The sequence below is a fragment of the Mirounga leonina genome, unplaced genomic scaffold, assembly GCF_011800145.1.
Source record: "Mirounga leonina isolate KUSES-001 unplaced genomic scaffold, KU_Mleo_1.0 Mir_176, whole genome shotgun sequence".
NCBI lineage: Eukaryota > Metazoa > Chordata > Mammalia > Carnivora > Phocidae > Mirounga > Mirounga leonina.
In genome coordinates, this window is record NW_023270454.1 from 42173114 (window position 1) to 42193636 (window position 20523).

Consider the following 20523-nt stretch of genomic DNA (forward strand, 5'->3'; position numbering starts at 1 on the left):
TAAAACGTATACATGATAGCTGTTCTAAAAGCTGGCTTTTTTAAGGAGGTAAAATTATTGGCATGGTTAACTCCCTTAAAGAAATATGTTTGCCTAATTGGAACACATTTTTAAAATTCCTTACTGGAAGATTTCTGTAAGAGTTTAGACTCTAATCTAGAAGTGCTGGTAATGAATGTCTGTTTATGGATCAGAGGGTATACTGACAACCTCAGGTTTTTTCCAGCTGGTGGTACATTCAGTGAACATGCTTGTCTAGACATTGATGTGTAGCATGGTCCATGGCCTGTAAAGACCACAATCAAAGACTTCAAAGAGAGAGAAGATTTTGAAGCATCCACTACTCGCTGCCAGAGCACTTAAAATTGACCCTGGAGCCCAGATATGTCATGAGACCCATTCTTATAAGCCAGATTCTTTGTGTGTTTCTGCATCTTTCCCATGGCCAAAGTTTCCATTGATTTCAAAAGAATTTCTCAGCAGCTACTGAGAAATCCGATTGAATAGATAGTGCTGGTCACCTCTTCGACAGACATTTGAATTCTGCCGAGTTCAAAATTAATTAACATCATTGGTTTCTGAGACATGGTCTTACCCCTGAGATGTGAGACTGAAGATGGTTTCATTTTCAAATTACTGACTGGAGTACAGTTGTGTTATACTAAGTTCTTTTTGAAACGGATGCCTGAGCTCGCCATAGCCAGGCTCACAGTACATTGCGTCTCAGTAGACCTAAATCCCTGGCACCTCTGCTGTGCTGACTAGCCCCCCCCCACCCCTCACCCCACCCCTACCCCCACCCCACCCCGTCCATGATTCCCCAGTGGGCTGGTGGGCTGGAACAAGTCCTGGAAACCTCATGTTGCAAAATCTCTTCCTAATGCCCATATTCAGTTACTTCAAGTCTGTAGCTTCCGAACAGGCCAGGGTGGGAGTATTTACTCTATGGAAATTGGCGCACTCTATAAATCACCGCTGCCCCTCCCATTCCCACCCCATGAGAAGCAGTTGTTACACATTAACGTGCACACTACTGTCCTTAAAGGCAGAATCCCATTCAGCATGATTAGATTAAAGCCCCTGGAATTTTCTTGCCTGTGGTCTCATCTAGTCTGTGCAAGAATGAACACCCTTATCTGAGAATGTTTGAAAGTTTCTTCTTGGAAACATCAAAGGAAAATTCACTCTAAGAAGTGCAAAAGGTAAAAGTACAACTTTTGAAAAGAAGAATTTAGGAAAATGTCCCTTGTCTCCCATGTCCCTGTGAATGGACTTTGCTTCCATGCACTTAGTTTTAAATAGTTTCCTCTCAAATTTTTTGAGCCCGTTAGCTCCAGTGTAGCCTGCCTGTTTAGGCATTGGGGCAGCAAGATTCTTAGGTCTAAACTTACTGTAAGCACAAAACATGAATTATACGCCAGTTGTTAAGAATTTTAAGTGTTAAGATTCTACGTTTTAGGTGTTGGTTTGCGATTTGTCTCAAGTTTGAGACAGTGAGGTCATTAGACATCTGAGAAGATACGTGAATGGTTTGAGGGAATAGGAATATTTTGGGGTTTGTTGAATAGTTATAGTTTAATGAAATTGAATTGCTTTACCGAATACTCGTGTGTGTGTGTGCATGTGTGTGTGTGCATGTGTGTGTGTGTGTATACATACTTGGTTCTGACTACCAGTTTATGTTGTAAAAAAGACAGAAAAAAAAATTTGTTTTTAAAGATTTTATTTATTCATTTGAGACACAGAGAAACAGAGAGAGAGAGAGAGAGAGAGAACATGAGCAGGGGGAGAGGCAGAGGGAGAGGGAGAAGCAGGCTTCCTGCTGAGCCAGGAGCCGGATGTGGGGCTCTATCCCAGGACCCTGTCATCATGACCTGAGCTGAAGTCAGATGCTTAACCATCTGAGCCACCCAGGCGCCTCAAGACAGAAAAAATTTGATTAAGCAATGGAAAAGCCACCTCACAGACAACTACTGTTCCAGTGGAGATGTAGAATGTGCCACACTTTAACTTAACAAACCCAGAGTTGGATTTCCAACGCGTATTTTAAGTCAGGCCCAGTGATGTGCTCAATTGTGTCTATGTAGAAAGATGCTTTTCAGAAGTCCTGTTAATAGGCCTTTTGTGAAGAAAAGGAGAGGTTTGGCTTAAAATTAAAGGTGCTGTTCTTCTCTTTTATATTCTTCCATATGTGCATCATTATTTGCCACTGGGCCTTTGAATCACTGCTTGCTGATATGGTTCAAATGCAAAGGTATAACAATGAAGATATTTTCCAAATACTGCTGCCGCAGGTACTTGCCAGATGTGCTGAATCCATCCATAAACCATCTTATTCATAAAGTTTCTTCAGTAATTATAATTCTGTTATCCTCATTCAGTTTGTTCATACATTTTTTTCAGGGCATTGAGTTCCCTCAGGCATTAGGGTACCAAGCTTCTTCTGAATATTCTTGTATTTCAAGAGCTGTGCTATTCTTCAATATCCATAATGTAAATAGGATGTAACTAGTACAACATTTATTATTTAGCGCTAAGTTTATTTAAATAATTATTCATCCACAAATATTCTTATGACCAGTTGAGCATTATTATCCTCATAGATGAATGTAATTGTATACACAGGAAATTTATATACCAACTTTATTTATCTGTCAGTATCAAAGTGCTTTCTATAAAGATTTGGAACAAAATAAATGACTTAAGGCTACCCAATGATTAGCCCTCTAATAAAACCTCAATACCTATAGCTTGACCTGTACCCCAGAAAAAGTAGAATAATAGTAATAAAACTCTGATTTGCAAGTGACTCCTAATTGTTCATCTTTGCCATTTTGACCTTCTGCAGTCTGCTCTCCATATAGAATCAGTGTAATATTCTTAAAATATGAAAAAGATCACATCAGTTCTTAGCTCAAATTGTGTAAGACTGATGAATCACAGACCTGTACTTCTGAAACAAATAATACATTAGATGTTAAAAAAAAAAAAAAAAGAAGAAGAAGAAGAAGAAGAAGATAGCAGGAAGGGAAAAATGAAGGGGGCAATCGGAGGGGGAGATGAACCATGAGCAACTATGGACTCTGAGAAACAGACTGAGGGTTCTAGAGGGGAAGGGGGTGGGGGGGGATGGGTTAGCCTGGTGATGGGTATTAAAGAAGGCACGTTCTGCATGGAGCACTGGGTGTTATACGCAAACAATGAATCATGGAACACTACATCAAAAACTAATGATGTAAGGTATGGTGATTAACATAACATAAAAAAAAAAAAAAAAAAACAACCAAAAAAACAACCCTGCTAGAGATTTTCATTGTAATTAGAGGAGACCTTACATTACCAGAGCCCTGCCTTTCTTTGACTCTACCTCCCATTTCTTTCCCCTTTATTCAGTCACTTTTTTCAGTCACTCTGGCCTCAGGGCCTTTGCCCTTGATTCTGTCTTGGCCTGGAGTACTATTCTGTCTTGTTTTTCATTGAGCTGGCTGCCCTTCTTCTTCTTCTTCTTCTTTTTTTGAGCTGGCTGCTCTTCTTTATGTGGGTCTTAATCAAAGTCACCTGTGAAGAGTAGCCCACTCTCACTACCATAGGCAAAGTATCCCCATCCAGCTATCACTTTATTCCATCACCCTAGTTCACTTTCATGCATACTTACTACTTTATCCAGTTTGGGATTTTCTATCTCTTATTGATGGCCAGAATAAAAGTCCAAGAAGTGATTATTCTGTGTTCACAACCATATTCCTCAAACTTGGAATGACAGAAGACCAACATATGCAAAGGCATGGAGAGAGGTAAGAGGAAGACAGGGTCGGGGAAACATAGTGATTTAGAGTGGCTAGATTAGGGGTAAATGTAGCAAACATCACATCCATCTCTGAAGGAGACTCTGCAGCAAAAAAAAAAATCTGCTTAAAAACCTAAGACTGACCTAGCAAACATGAAAGGCAAATCCCAGATGTTGAGGATCGCCGGTAGCAGTCGGTATGTTTCTCAAAATGGTGGTGGTTAGTAACTATGGATGTTGTTGAATCACTATGTTGTGTACCTGAAACTAATGTAATGCGTGTCAGCTGTACTCAAATAAAAAAATTAAATGAATAAAACATGAACCAGCTTTAACTAAAGTAACTGCATGCTTACCACATTAGAAATTAAAACTCAGAAAATTAAAAAAAATAAAGCTCAGAAAATTTTTAAACCCTTATTAATTTATTTAAAATAGCAAATAATAAACCCCTTACAGGTTAACATAAATAACGCATGTTTTAAAAATTATTGTATTTTGGAAAGCTAAAGAAGTATACAGAGAGAGTGGCATTGTTTTACCATTTTGCAAATCCCTTTAATGTTCAATTTCTTTTAAAGATTTTATTTATTTATTTGAGAGAGAAAGAGCACACAACTGGGGGGAGGGGCGGAGGGAGAGGGAGAAACAGACTCCCTGCTGAGCAGGGAGCCTGTTGCGGGGCTCAATCCCAGGACTCAGATCATGACCTGAGCCAAAGGCAAATGCTTAACCAACTGAGCCACCCAGGTGCCCCTGAATGTTCAATTAATAGCAGAGATGCGTTGTCCTGTCTGCTTCTGTATGTGATCTCTGGTGAGCTCGAATTTCTTGTAGGCTCTGGAGAACTCCACTGTACACTCAGGAAAGAAGAGTAGAAATGGAAAATACCATTTTAGAATTATTATGAAAATAATCTTGACCTTGCAGATCCTCCGATTGTCCCACACTAGAGAACTGCTGATCTATGGTTTGAATAAGATGTAAAGTGCAGGCATTGGGTGTCCTAGCTACTATTCACATGTCACAGGATTCAGTGTGCGCCTGGTTTATGAGAGTAAAAGGAGCCCTCAACTTAATGAGATTGTGTTCCCAATTTTGTAAATCAATTTTTTGAAACATCAAATACATTTTTCCTATAGAAACATTGTTATGTATTGTTATTACCTTCCTGGGAAGAGTTTACAACATTGAATTGAACACCTTTGCTCTTTTAAGACAAGACTGAGTGAGCCATGCAGTAGACTGGCCACTTTGTAACAGTGTTCCTTTGAGAAGAGTCATCTGTACTTCCTGTTTAAAATGCCTCAATCCCATTTCCCTCAGCTGCAGGGAAATTGGGAGTTTTGCTTCAATTTCCCGTAGTTTTTTGTGTAGTAGATGTGTAGTATGATTTCAGCCCAAGCTGCAGGCAACACAAGAGGGGTTGAAAGTGTTGGTTTTGGAATACTGCAGATTCAAATTGAGATATTAGCTCCTTTACTTGCAGGTTGAAAGTTACTTAAAATTTAAGCCTCAGGTCATGATCTCAGCATTGTGAGATCAAGTCCCACCTCGGGCTCCGTGCCTGGCATGGAGCTTGCTTAAGATTCTCTCTCTCCCTCTCCCGCTGCCCCTCCCCCCCTAAAAAAAAAAAAAAGTGAGCCTCAGTTTTCCATATGGTTGTTTTGAGGATTAAATGGGAAGGCAAAGCAGTGAAAGAAAATTCTCGGAGCGATTTAGAAACATCAATTAAAGGAACAGAAGCAAGTGGGGCCCTGGTATCAGCATTTTGAAAGCTTCTCCAAGTGATTTCTCATGGAGAGCCAATGCTGAGACCCACTGACCAGATTCTTAGATACTTTGGTAGAATTCTACAGAGAAGAAACTAGTGTGGTAGTAGAATAGAGTTATTGTAGTGATCCCCTTTTTGCCTAGGATGAACGGTCTTCCTTGGATAACCTCCCTGAAAGCCACTCCCCTCTGTGCCTGTACACACCATTTGTTTTCAATCATACACACACACACTCTCTCTCTCTCTCTCTCTCTCTCTCTCTCTCTCTCCAGGGGTTGATACTATAAATCAATTTGATCTTTACCCAGGGCTTGGTCATCTTCGTTTGGCTGGGGTTAGGAAAACCTGGGTTGTAAATGATCTCTTAAAATACTGAGTGGTATCACAATAATTTTGTTTTAAAGCTACCTAGAAATTATTTAGCCTTATAGTGTAGGAACTAATGACTTTTCAGTGAGCAACAGATTAATAGACATGTGCCTGTGTTGATATTATTGTTCTCCGTCTAATGGCTTGTTCATTAACTCATGACTGTGGTCTTAATTGGGGGCTGTTAATACGTAAGGATGGTGTTTTTGAGTCTGGCAATGTGATAAATTGGGTCTGTTTCTATTCCCTGAGGCTAATAGATTTTTGGCTTTTAAAACTCTCATTAAGCAGCCCTAGGGAAGACGATTAAAGTCCCCATCAGTCTGGGTTCCGAAGAGGTGCACTGCAGTGGAAGGGATGCACACTTTGGAAGACTTTTAAACAATTTAAAGTCTGATCTGCAGCTTGTTGTTGAAGTGACCCTAGGCAGATTAATCCAGTTTTCTGAAACTAAGTTTTCTTACCTCTAAAATGGACAAATCAATAATAATATAACACAAACTGCAGGAATTAAGTGAGATAATACAAGTAAAAAAATGCATGTACCTCTGAAATAATTAACCCGTAGGTCCAGGAAAAAGAGTTGTTATTTCCTTTGATTCCATTATCCTTTATCAATTTTAAGCTTTATATTATTTCTTTCCAGGGTTGAAAGTTTCTAGGGCAGCTCATACTCAGTCAAGGTCTAATGGGATCAAGGGATCAGTTCTGATGACTTTTTCCACTTTTCAGAATGGCAGCACATTTTTTTTTTTTTTTTTTTTGGAATATTGGGATAGTAGAGAAGAAGAAAAGGGTGATAGAAGGAGGAAGTAGTAATGGAGGTTTGACCTGACAAAAAACTGTTCATATGGGTACATGATGTTTGAATTGAGCACTATATATGTATTGGTATGACCATCATAGCCTCCTGTGGGGCTCTGAAAGTCAGCAGGAATGAAGACCTCAACTGAGAATGAGCAGTTATTTAGCAAATTATCAATTAATGTGTTCAGTGCCTGTAACACCTTTTAAGATTGTATTTTTGTAGTGCAAGGAGTTCCTTTATTCTTTATTTCTATCTTAAAAATATCCAAACATCTTAACACTTAACACTTAAAAAAAAAAGTCTGTGGCCTGACATCATACAGCTCTTTGGAGGTTTGTCCTTATTGCTTTAGGTAAGTGCCCAGGATCGGACTTGGCTCATAGGTGCAGTACGAGAAGCCTGACAGGGTCCGAATAACACTGCCTCTCCCAGCCTGGTGTCCCTTTCTGGAAGATCCAGAAGAGTATGATAGGCAGAGGGTCCTACTTTCAGAACAGCAGTAGAGGAACTTCTTGACTTCCTTGAAACTAGACCTGAGTTTCAGCATCTCATATTTTCACAGAACGTGTATCTTTCCAACACTCTCTGACAAAGGAAAGGAAATGTCTGAAGAGATTTTTGCCGTTCAGTATTTTTTCACCTGCCTGTAATAGATCTCTGTAATAGTTGGAAAGGGAAATGGAATAAAATGTGGGTAATGGCGGGGATACTCAGAGTTATGTGACTCTGGAGCCGCATTTGCCGTCATCATTAACCCGAAGAACCACATGACTCCTGTATGACTGGTAGAATTTAGTATAATGGCACATTCATGTAGCGACATTAGAAGTCTTAAAGAGCCACCAATTAAACATAAAGGGACCCATGTGACTGGAGAGCTGTGGTGTGAACATCCGGGCCTTAGGATGTTCTAGGACTCTAGGACTAGATGCATCCAAACTAAGAGTGCTTATATTTGTCTTACTATTATGTCTTTTAGGCTTAGAAGCTGATAGAATGTTCTTGTGTACACAATTTTGTATGTTTTTCTAAGATTTATGTATTTATTTTAGAACAAGGACGAGTGCGTGAGTGGGGGGAGGGGCAAAGGGAAAGAATCCTCAAGCAGACTCCACAGTGAGGCCACAGGGGCTCCATCCCAAGACCCTGAGATCATGACCTGAGCTGAAACCAAGAGTCCCGACGCTTAACTGACTGAGCACCCAGACCCTCTAATATGTTTTGACATGTGAAAGATGATCACATTTACCTAGTAAAGACCAAGACAAATGTCAATATTTATTGGATTATTTTTGGATAGTGCTCAGGCTTCAGGGTAAACTCTGTTTTTACTAGGAGAATTGCCTGTAATTATGCCTTTGTAACTGGTTTGCCAAAGACTAAACTCAATAGACCAACGTGTAATGAATGGCATTTCCCCCCTCTCCAATCATATTTAACTATGCTGTGTTGAATATCACTTTTTATCTCTTAACCACACATTTGGAAGATTCCTTCAATTTCCAGTAACTTTCAGATGTTAAGAAGTTCAGTTTGGGTAGGATGTGGTGGGTGGGGCAAGCAATGCTTCCTCTGACACTACCTAGAGACAAGCCCGACATACTGCAAAAATCATATTCGAATACATCATCAAGTAAGCTGTGAAAGTAATAACGAGATAAACTAAAATCCCAGAGAAAGGAGAACCTTTTGGAGTTGAGCTATCAGGAGCTTGTGACTCTTTGGGCATTTGCTGATTTGGAGAGGAAGCTGAAGAACATGCCTTCGCCTGGACACAGAAAGAAAAATCAGTGACACTCTCAGCACATATGTTGGAGGAAGTAAGAAACTGAGACTTCATCAGCTTCAAGTCAATGAACATTTTTTTCTCAGAAGAGACTTGCTGAATTCTGAGCTTTGCAGGAGGCTAAAGAGCCCCGCCAAAGTCTGACACAAAGCAGAGTGAAACCTCCCACCGTTTCATAGTGCTTAGGAAACAGGCAGAGAGACAGACAAGAGAGAAAGCCCTAGAGGGAGTGGTGGTGAATTGACAGGGAGGGACTCAAAAGCTCTTTTTCACCTGCAGGCATTTACAGACTGTTCCCGTAGCTAGAAGTCGGAGCATCAAGGCTTTGCTTAACACAGGGTGGCCGCTGGCAGACAGAGAACCCAGCAGAGATTTGGGTTTTTATGTGTAGCTGAAATGACAAATTTGGAGACCAAAGGGGACTCAAACTCGTGGCTGCTGTGCCTCTAAAAACATTTGCCAGTTTTTGAAGGTGAATGGGGCACAGTGCAAAACAGGTATGCAGGGACCTCTGAGAATCTAGCATTCTTTTCAGGTTGAGGGCCAAAGACTCCTCAACTAGAGGTTCTTGGTCGAAAGTCCTGGTGGGAGGGGTGGGGGGGTGGGAATCATACCCTCTACAACATGGGTAGACTGAGTATCTTACTTAGTTCCCTAGAGCTGCCATAAGATCCTGCCATACTATGTGGCTTCAGCAACAGGAATTTATTTTCTTGAAGTACTGGAATCTGGAAGTCCAAGATCAAGGTGTTGGCAGGGATAAATTCTTCTGGGGCCCCCCTCCTTGCCTTGCAGATGGCCACCCTCCTGCCAGCTCTTCACATGGTCATCCTTTCATGTTCACACCCCTGCTGTCTCTTCCTCTTCTTATCAGGACACCAACCATATTGCGTTAGGGCCCCACTCTAATGGCTTCATTTTAACTTAATCACCCTATCTCCAAATACAATCACATTCTGAGGTACTGGTGGTTAGGGCTTCAATATGTGAATTTGAGATTAGGGTTTGGGGGGGGGGAATGAAGGGGTTAGAGAAGTGGAGATTCAGCCCACAACACTGGGTCTTAAGCAAAAATTCCAGCTAAGCTTTGTTCCAAGTCAGTCCCTGACTTGATGAGAGCAATCCTTTCTCCACTTGCATAAGAAAGGAAAGGGCATCTCAGATAGAAAATATTATTGGGAGCTTTTACAGATGCTTGACATTAAAAAAAAACAACAACAACAATACTAAATATCTTCATAACCAGAAGAATAAATCCCATTCCTTATCTCAAGCATGTTTATGTGCAAATGACTGTCTACCATTCTCCTCTGTGACCTATTTCACTCATAAGTAGTCTTCTAGACCAGACTTTCTCAAACTTGAACGTGAGTTTGAATTGCTTGGGAGCTTTATTAAAATGAAGACTCTGATTTGGAATGTTTGAAGTGAGCCTGAGATTCTGCATTTCTATAACAAGTTTGTAAGCGACAGTCCTCAGACCATCCTGACCAGTTGCAGACCAGTAGGTAATGAGTATGCACACTGAAGTTTAAGAAACATTGCCGGATAATGTCTAAGACCTTTTCCAGCTCTGAGAGTCTGTTCTTTTTTTTTTAATTTGTTTTCCAAGAGTGCCTTATTCCATTGATTGACCATTGCCTCCTACATTTTTTGCAAACTTTCATAGGATTTGGACCTAGTTTATGAGGTTCACACTCAAAGCACTCTCATCTCTTTTAGAGCAGTAGTTCTTAACTTTGTGCATTGGAATTCAGTGGGGAGTGAGCCTTAAAAAATTACTGATGCCTGGATCCTTCTTGCAGAGATTCTTATTTAATTATTTTAGAACATGGCCTGGAAACTGACATTAAAAAATATTCCAGAGGATTCTAACATGTTGTCAAGATTAAGAACAGTTGCTTTAGGATAGGACTTTTTTCACCCCACTAAAAATAGTACTGGGCCTATTTTGAAACCTTTTTTTTTTTTACCAGACTAGTTTCTGGCAAAAGTAATTAAATACTAATAATGGCCCACCTGCAAAAGACTTAGATTTTATCCATTGTTGACAACTGAAGAAATTTTCCTCAGGAATTTTTTAATCACTTGGAGGTGGATAAGTTGCTCTCCATAGACTAGGACTGTGATTTCCATTTTTTGCCAGACTCCTCTCCACCCCCTATTGTCTCACACCCAGCTCACTTCTTTCATTAACTTAATCTGTTTGGAGCCTTTGGGTAGGTGAATTTGCAATCTCTATCTCTGCCTCTACAACACTAATTAGTAAGATAGTAAGCTAGAGATTAAACCTTTCCAAGGAGAAAATTTAAATGTACCCCCCAGGGATATTTCGTATAAAATTTTCACATCACAGAGGTGGTTTTTCTAGGTTCACTTTAAGATCCCTTCCAGCTCTAAGTTTCTATGGTATGAATCATTTCAGTTTCTACATGGGTCATTTTCTCTATCCACAAGAAAATTTAAACAGTTGGAAAGTCAATATCTGAGAGTGACTGGTAAGTTTTACACAATTGAAGATGCTTAACAATTATTATTGTATGTTTTGATCCTTGCCTTGTTATCATTACTACCTAAGGGTGAGAAATAACTTGTCTTCTTAAATCTCTGAGATTGCCAGTGTTTATAATAGTCCACTGGATCACAATAAGTAGTTAATGCAAGTCTGCTGACATTAAAAGAGTGAATTAGGATTTAATATGAGCTATTTTGCTTTATTTCTTCATAGCCATAAATGGAATCCAAATTTTTATTCAAAATAAATGGAGGGTCTAAATTATGCTGGCTGCTGAAACAAATGTAAACATCCAAATTTCAGTGTTTTAGCACAGGGGAAGTTTATTTCTTGACTATTGTGGAAGGCAGAATTCTACAATAGCCCCAGGATTGCTGCCCCACGTTGTACACGTTCTAGTCCCTGGGACATACTCCTGTCATGTTACAGGGCAAACTTGCCTAAGAAAGGGAGATTATCTGGGAGGAGTCTGTCCTAATGAGGCAAGCCTTAAAAAAGGAGAGTGGATCCTGAAGCCAGCGATCTGAAGTGTGAGAAGAATTTGGTGCAAAGTAGATTCTCTGTTGCTGGATTTGAAGATGGAGGAAGCCACATGGCATAGAATAAGGGTAGCCTCCAGGAGTTTATAGCAGCTGCCAGATGACAGTCATCAAGGAAATGGGAACCTTGGTCCTAGAGCTGCAAGGAACTGAATTCTGCTCGCAGCCTGCAGAAGCCGAGAGCAGACCTTTTCCTAGACAAGCCTGCAGATGAGGAGGCAGCCTTGTAAGACCAGGGCAGAGAAGCCAGCCACCTGAGGCCCGGTCTGCTGACCTATAGAGTGTGAATTAATAAGTGGATATAGTTTTAAGCAGCTAAGTTTGTGGCAATATGTTACACAGCAGTGGCAAACTGATGCAATCATTTAATAATCTAATACTGGGAGTGAGGCTTGGCAAATGGCTTTCTCTCCTGTGTGGCTCTGCAGCCCGCCAAGGGCTGGACTCCTTGCAAGGAGAGAGAGACGTCGGAGAGAACATACACTATCCACTTTTGAAAAGTCCAGATTGGTTGCAGCAAACATCACTTACGCATATATTTTATTGGTGAGGACTCGTTACATGGCTACCTGTCAAAACAAGGCATCCTGGGAATATAGTCCTATTTGAGCAGCATCCTCCCCCAAAATTAATATTGTGGAAAGGGGCTAAACATTTCTGTCCCAGTCAGGTTTTCATGTGTTTGAATATGAAGGCAGTTTGGTGTCTCATTCCAAGTGGAACAAGTAACAAATAAACGTGATGAAAGTATATATTCTAATTTGAGATACAGAGAGAATTAGAGTAACATTTTTATTAGGAAAGAAGGATGCACTTCAATGACACATTCATTATCAGAGGCCCCATCAGATGTGACAGTGGTCTAAGAAGAAGATCCGGGTCCTTTCCCTGCCCAGAGGGTGTTCCACACTGTTGCAACACCATCCCCTCCGCCTTCCAGCTGAGCCCTTCCAAGGAAAAGTTGCTCCTTCTTCACCGAATAGTGAGGAGATGCACTTGCACAAGGGCCAGGCATGGACACCCTGGTGCACAGTCATGGCAGCATGGCCTTCTCCTTCTCTGGATCTGGATACTCAACGATGCCTGGCATTCTTCTCACCTATGAAGAATACAGCAGTCCCCACCATCCTCCTGCGCTCCGGGCAGCAGTACCCATGCTCTTTGTAACAAGGCTGGCTAGTATAAGGAGTGTTTTCCCTGGATTAGAGCATTGGAGTGCTATATTCATCCATTGCAGGGGTAGCTTCTTGCTTGGGAACCATTAAAGTTTATGAACCAGTCTATAGGGATTTTATGAAAGATTGAGTATAAGTCACTATACGCTACCTGGTTGTTGTGTTTTTTTTCCTTTCTTCAAGGTAAATTTAGTATCTAGACATTTGAGCTTATGAAAAAAGAAATGAATTGGTTTTACAAGAAACTTAAGAAATATTCAAGACAGAATATATAATCTACATGATCACTTCTATTAAGTGATCTTTCTTTCTTTGGTATCATAAAAGTCTAGACAAGAGGAAGTTATAAGAACTTTAAATGTGTAGTCAGGCAGACATTCTTATGTTCCAGGAAGGACAGGGGGTGGGGTATGATAAAGAAAACCAGAGAGAAGGATTGCTAATAAGACCAAAAAAGGGAAAATGAATTCCAAAGGAAGGCCAGTAAATCTCAGGAGGCATGACATTGCCCATGAACTGGAATATTCCAAATGTTACAGTGACAGCCATTGCTTCATCCCTTCCTCAACAAGAGGGCTCATCTAAATCTGTCCAGGGTTTTGTTTCTGTTTTGTTTTGTTTTGTTTTCAGTGACCTATTCCTCCAGTCTTCCTATCCCCCATCTCTATCCTACTCTTTTTCCTCTGTCTCCTCCCGCCTCCTTTCTCCTTTCTTTTTCTCCCTCCCCCCCTCATTTCCTCTCCTTCTTCCCTTTTCTCTCACTGCCTCCTTTCTTCCCTCTCAGTGTCAGGTACTGTTTCAAGTGCTGAAAAGATGTACTACAACCACCTATGAGGTCTGTTAGTGACCCTATGCTAAAGATGACCAACAGAAAGACAAAAGACAACTGGCATAAAGTGGTTAAATAATTCTCCCACTATGACTCGGGGCAGAGTTGGGATGCTTCAAGGGGCTCTGATAATGTCACTCCTCTACTCGAATGTCTTACATGATTTCCTATTGCCTATGAATTGCATAAAGCCCCAATTCTATAACATGATAGGTAGCAAATGGCTGCATCTTTTCTCCCCAAACATATTTAACTCTTGCCATTTCCGCGAAGGCCCCCCTCTTATGGTATTATCAGAATACTCACTCTTTCCTAAACACAAATGGTCTTTTACAACTCCATGACACATGCCCATTATACAACACCCTGTTTGCTTTGTCATGATCTTTCTTGCCTAAAACTCCTACTCATCCTTCAAAACCCAGACTACTTCTGTGAAGCCTCTCCTGACAGTCACAGTCTGAATTATTCCTTACTCTGAATGCCCACAGAAAAATGCTCACATTTCTGTAATAGCATGTATTACATTGTACTGGATTTATTAATATATTTGCCCCACCCACTAGTCTCTGAAGTCCCAAAGAGAAGGAATGGGACCTTATTTACTGGCAAACCCAGTGTTTGCCACCTAGTATGTGTTCACTGTAATGAGGGATATAGATTATGCAGGAAAAAGCACCATCAATGTGTAACCTATATACCACACATCTGTAGCATTGACCATAAGTATAAAAGTTTTAGACCTATACATATAGACTATCTTAAATGTTTCATATGAAAATCTGACTTTATTTTTTTTTTAAGATTTTATTTATTTATTTATTTGAGAGAGAAAGAATGAGACAGAGAGAGAACATGAGAGGGGGAGGGTCAGAGGGAGAAGCAGACTCCCTGCTGAGCAGGGAGCCCGATGCGGGACTCGATCCCGGGACTCCAGGATCATGACCTGAGCCGAAGGCAGACGCTTAACCAACTGAGCCACCCAGGCACCCTGAAAATCTGACTTTATAAAATTTAAAATTGGTTTATAAAAGTTCTGTTTTTCAATTCCTCTAAATCAGGAGCTCTGCTAGTGTTTTAAGCATGCCTTGATTTAGGAAATTATGACATACATGTATTTTTTAAAAATACTTGTATCATGTAAAGGGAAGTTCATTCTTTATCTCTCTCTCCTTCATACATGTACACACATTGGAAATGGCAAACTAGTCTATGAATATCTTTCAATTTTTTCATAGTATACAACTTTGGGTTAAGAATCTTTTTTCCCCCTTCTGTAACAGTTTATTTTTTTTTATAAGGAATAAGTGTTCTGCTGATAAAATCAATATCAATTTAAAGACCATACTGCAGTAATTGTCTATATTATTCTACCTTATTTAACATTATATCCAACATTATATTACACAGTATATCATTATATTATATCATATCACTATATATGTTTATATATAAAGTGTATGTATGTATACATATACATACACTTTATGCTGTCCTATATATGTTGACCTCCACCAGTGTCTGACTTCTTTCACTTTATTTCTAAATTCAAGCATATCCTGGGGCACCTGGGTGGCTCAGTTGGTTAAGCGACTGCCTTCAGCTCAGGTCATGATCCCAGAGTCCTCGGATCGAGTCCCGCATCGGGCTCCCTGCTCTGCGGGGAGCCTACTTCTCCCTCTCCCACTCCCCCTGCTTGTGTTCCCTCTCTCGCTGTGTCTCTCTCTGTCAAATAAATAAAATCTTTAAAAAATAAAAAAAATAAAATAAATAAATTCAAGCATATCCTTTGGATAATGTTATTTGGATGGCAAATATTTTCTTAAAATGATGCATAAACATATATATGTGTGTGTGAATGGATTGCATGTGTATGAATATATATTCACTGTATACATAGTTCATTCTAATATATATTAGATACACATTTTTATATATACAAAATGTATTCTATATACATATATATGTACACTATATATACGTACACGTGTATATATATGTACACTTAATATATTATATACGTATATATACAACTTATATATATAATGTGTGTCTGTGTGTGTGTGTATACAGTAGTCCCCCCTAATCCATGGGGATACTTCCTAAACCCCCGGTAGATGCCTGAAACCACAGATAATACCAAACCCTACATATACTGTATTTTTTCCTATACATACATACCTATAATAAAGTTTAATTTCTAAATTAGGTGCAATAAGAGTTTAACAATAACTAATAATAAAATAGAATAATTATAACAATATAAGCCGTAATAAAAGCTATGTGTGTGTGTCTGAAAATATTGTATTATATTCACCTTTCTTATGATGATGTGAGATGGTAAAATGTCTATGTGCTGAGATGAAGTGAGGGGAATGACATAGGCATGGTGATGGAGCATCACATTGGCATTGACCTTCTGATGATACATCAAAAGGAGGATCCTCTGCTTCCAGAGAAGGGTGGTTGACTGTGGGTAATAATGAAACCATGAAAAGTGAAACTGTGGATGAGGGCGAGAACTAGTCCCTCTCTCTCTCTCTATTTCTCTCTGGTTTCTGTTTCAAAATCACACAGAAAATGTTTGTTTTTCACTGTAGGTTCGAACCCACTGTCCTACCTGAACATACACACACACACACACAGAGAGAGAGAGAGAGAGAAAGTATATAGTCTGTGTGTGTGTATGTGTGTGTGTGTGAGAGAGAGAGAGAGAGATGGATCATATATATGCACACACTATATGGTCCATTACAGTCCCCTGTTAATACATAGATTCCTCATCCTTTGAGGCCAGCTAATGATTTTCAGATAATGAGACTGAATGGTACATCTGAACATTCTAGACCAAAGAACATTAATGCAGCTACCACACTGCAAATGTTCTTAGCCAGTGAGCACTGTTATGAAATCCTGAATTGAGTTTGTTCTGCAAATTGTGTTGCTTACTCTGTTGGGATCTCTACCGTCATTTATTTTGTGCTCTGGTGAACAATTTTGAGTCGTAATGACTGACAAATTGTGCAAGTGATAGTGCTGGATCTGTCATAAAGACAGAAAGAGCATTAAGCTGGAAGTTAAAATGCACTGTTTTACCCATGGCTTGAGGCTCTTTCCAAGGAAATGGAAACCGTGTTAAAGATTAGTAGGCCCTTAGGAGCTAGTTCAAGTCTTTTGACATTATGAGCCGTATTATAAGTATCCCTTCAACCTGGGAGAATTGACCAGGTATGGTCAGGTATGTCAGGACTTAAAGGATTTCAAGAGAATTATGATTGGCAGTGTTGCACCTCCAAAGGGATTTTGTGAAAATGACCCCTAAAATATTGATCGATCGTGTGTTTCTGGGGTTCCTCTCTCCCATCCATCCCCCATTTCCTCTGCTCTCCAGTTAGAGTATGCTTGTCTATTGCCCTGTATTCATTTAACTTGTTTATCCAATCCTTACTTCAAATTAAGATATACTAGATTTAGGTTTTATGTGTTTCTTGCTTTTGCTAGCTTTTTCTTAAGTGAGAAAGAGCATCGTGATTTCATTTGAAACATTTTTTTCTTAAATAGAGAAACATTGACTCAGCTGTACATTAGAATCAATATCTGGGGGCAGGAGAGAGCACCAGGAGTTTGAAAGGTCCCCGGGTGGCTCTAATGCACAGTCAGGATTAAGGATCACTGCTCAGTAGAAGATACATGTCTACTTACCATCTAAGGAGTTGATATTTCACTTGGAACACTTTCAAACATATGAAAAGCTTCCCCAGATGACTGATTATTTTATATTATTTCCCTCTCCCCGAGTTGAGAGTTAGTTTTCAAATGAATTTAGATAATGGTATCTGACAATTTGGCCCAGAACGCTCAAGTGGGAGGGATATCCTATAAAGACTGTGGGTTTTGGTGCTCATTTGGAAAATAAATATTTATTGAGCTTGCATGGAATAACTTTCTCTATATCAACTCTCTCCTTCCCCTTGAATATTGAATGAGGGCTGCTTTTTGTGGAGATTAAAGGTGATTAACCTTGGGGCGCCTGGGTGGCTCAGTCGTTAAGCGTCTACCTTCGGCTCAGGTCATGATCCCAGCGTCCTGGGATCAAGCCCCGCGTCGGGCTCCCTGCTCAGCGGGGAGCCTGCTTCTCCCTCTCCCACTCCCCCTGCTTGTGTTCCCTCTCTCGCTGTGTCTGTCTCTGTCAAATAAATAAATAAAAATCTTTAAAATAAATAAGTAAATATATATATATATATATATTTTAAAGATTTTATTTATTTATTTGAGAGAGAGAGAATGAGAGACAGAGAGCATGAGAGGGGAAGGGTCAGAGGGAGAAGCAGACTCCCCGCCGAGGAGGGAGCCCGATGCGGGACTCGATCCCGGGACTCCAGGATCATGACCTGAGCCGAAGGCAGTCGCTCAACCAACTGAGCCACCCAGGCGCCCAATAAATAAATATATTTTTTTAAAAAAAGAATAGGGCGCCTGGGTGGCTCAGTCGTTAAGCATCTGCCTTCAGCTCAGGTCATGGTCCCGGGGTCCTGGGATCAAGCCCTGCATCGGACTCCATGCTCCTCGGGAAGCCTGCTTCTCTCTCTCTCTCACTACCCCCTGCTTGTGTTCCCTCTCTCACTGTGTCTCTCTCTCTGTCAAATAAATAAAAATCTTTAAAAAAAAAAAAAGGTGATTCACCTTAAGCCCAGATATCTCTGTATTTGACGAGGGGTGATGGGGTGAGGACCTGGCAGTTCTGTCTGCTTAGGAAAAGCAGGAAGCCTAGCGCGGATAAAAGCGCCCCTTTGCGGTGCTGCAGCAGGTGGTACACACAGGTACCTTCAGTAATGATTAACCCCAGCGTCTGAATTGATGCCCGATGACAGAAAATGACATCCAGCACCTGTGTGAAGCTTCTGCACTGGTTTCTATTTCAAAATCCCTAAGAAAATGTTTGTTTTTCTCTATAGGTTCGAACCAGTGTCCTACCTGAACATAAGGATCCCCTGCCAGAGGTTGGGGTAAGTGTTTCTTATGTTTCCAGAAGGCACATGTATCACTTCTAAGTCTATCATTTGTGGGTCCAAACAGAAGCTGCCACCAAAGTGCAGTCCAGTGCTGCAAAATCCTGCAAAAGTTTTCCTGCTGCATCTGAACAGCACATCTACTGCTTTTAGAAATTGGAAGAGCAGGAAGAGAGTAATGTGCGTTTTGCTTAGGTAAGCCAGGAGTAGGTGGTGGCAACTCCTGAGGGAGAGCCCAGCAGGCTGAGTCCCTGGGATCTGTGCAGAGAGATCGAAAAAGCCTAGAAATAAGTTGGGTCTAAAGAGGCCATGGGACTGAGCCAACTGAAAGCCCTATTGGAAATTCCCAGCAATCCTATAGGCAGTTGACAGCCTTCTTCCGAAAGTTGATGTGTGGAGCAGTGTCCTATGTCCTGATCATTTCGTCATTGGCAACAGCCACCGTCTGAACCTGCCAACAGAGCTCTCAAATATATGCACCAAAGCGTGAGTTGAATTGACTGAGAAGAATATCAGCCATCTCTGCATTTGATTGTGAAGGAGAAGGAATAGGGCACTTTGTGTTCTCTCATGCCTATCAGGAGCTTCTGGTTTTTTACTGGGGACAGGTTGAGTCTCTTTGACTCAAGTGAATTTTCATGCTTTCTTTCCTACCTGTCCCTTCAAACTTCTTGTACGTTTAGCTTAGTTTCTCCAAAGGGACCAACAAGTTCTTTCCAGCCTCAGGCCCTTCATTGCTGCAGGTCACAGGAACCTCTCCCTGCCCAGCGCTGCTCCCGCCTACCTCCCTCCCGCTGCTCAGGGCTGGGGGCCCAGGGCTCTGACCACCCCAGATGTGTTCCTTCAAATGGGAACCTCCACTGCAAGCTGTCATCACACCCTTTCTACTTCCTTTTGAAATTTGTTAACTATTAACTTAATGCATTACTTTATAAGGAATTTTATTTAATTTTTGAGGTTCAAGAAAGATGAGCTGGTTTAATTTTTTTCCTCCTCCAGCTGCTCATTCCCACAACTACTCAGTGTTAAATCCCCCTTGCTTGAAGCTTTAAGGACATCTTGGCCTAACTATGTACATTTCCATTTTTTCTCTCATTCAAATTCTTGAAATACATCTTACTCATTTTAAAACTTGAGTTTCTTCCCTGATTTTAAATTGTTTTCTTCCCCCCTCTCCTCCCATCATCTCCCACTGTAGGGTAGACATCCATGTACCTCTAGCTTCGTGTAGTGGCAGGGGGCACAGAGTCCAATTCTCACACAGGTCCTGCCTCTCACTGCTCATATGGTGGCAAGGAAAGAGGAATGGGGAGAGATTCCTTCTGTTCCTGCCCACAGTGAGGGTGTGGTTCCCTTTCTGCTGGTCTTGATATTGCTCAGGCCAGCTCTGCCTGTCAGCACGGGGCAGATACTGAAATGCTGTATCTGTTACGAGCACAGCTGTAGGTATTCCTGGAGACCTTATGGGCTCCTTCCTATGGCATATTTCCCTACCATGGGGAATCTGTCCTGGCTTGACGTTCTCCACCGCCCAGGCTCACCCTGCACTCTCTTGCTGCTGAGACCTACTTTTCCAGCATGTAATGCGTGTTCGGCCATTCTCAGGGCTGCGTGGCACAGATGAAAGGCACATGTATTTGCCATGCCACACAGAAGAGGTGCAGGCTGTCCTGCCACTGTTTCCTCTCTTGGCTCAGCATCTCTCTGCTGACACTTTCTACAAGCCCTGCCAGTATCAGGGGCTAGACTGTCAGTGATTTTCAAAGGAGAGACAATCTCTAGTCCCCAGTGTAGTGGAACTAAAGATGCTTTGGACACCCCCAAGCTTGATAATTGATGTTTTGGGACCAGACTCCTCTGACTTTGAGGTGTCTTCCTAAATGTGATATAACAAAGAGATAAGCCTCATTTCCTAAATAGTGCATCTCCCGA

General features: G+C 40.9%; 1 protein-coding gene across 1 annotated transcript in view; it reads left to right on the forward strand.

Moving 5' to 3' along the window:
• Nucleotides 1-20523, forward strand: part of INPP4B (inositol polyphosphate-4-phosphatase type II B) — a 543837-nt gene that overhangs the window by 259302 nt on the left and 264012 nt on the right. The window contains exon 8 of the mRNA XM_035023009.1: nucleotides 18538-18588. Within this exon, the coding sequence (XP_034878900.1) occupies nucleotides 18538-18588 (51 nt within the window). The remainder of the gene's footprint in view (nucleotides 1-18537; nucleotides 18589-20523) is intronic.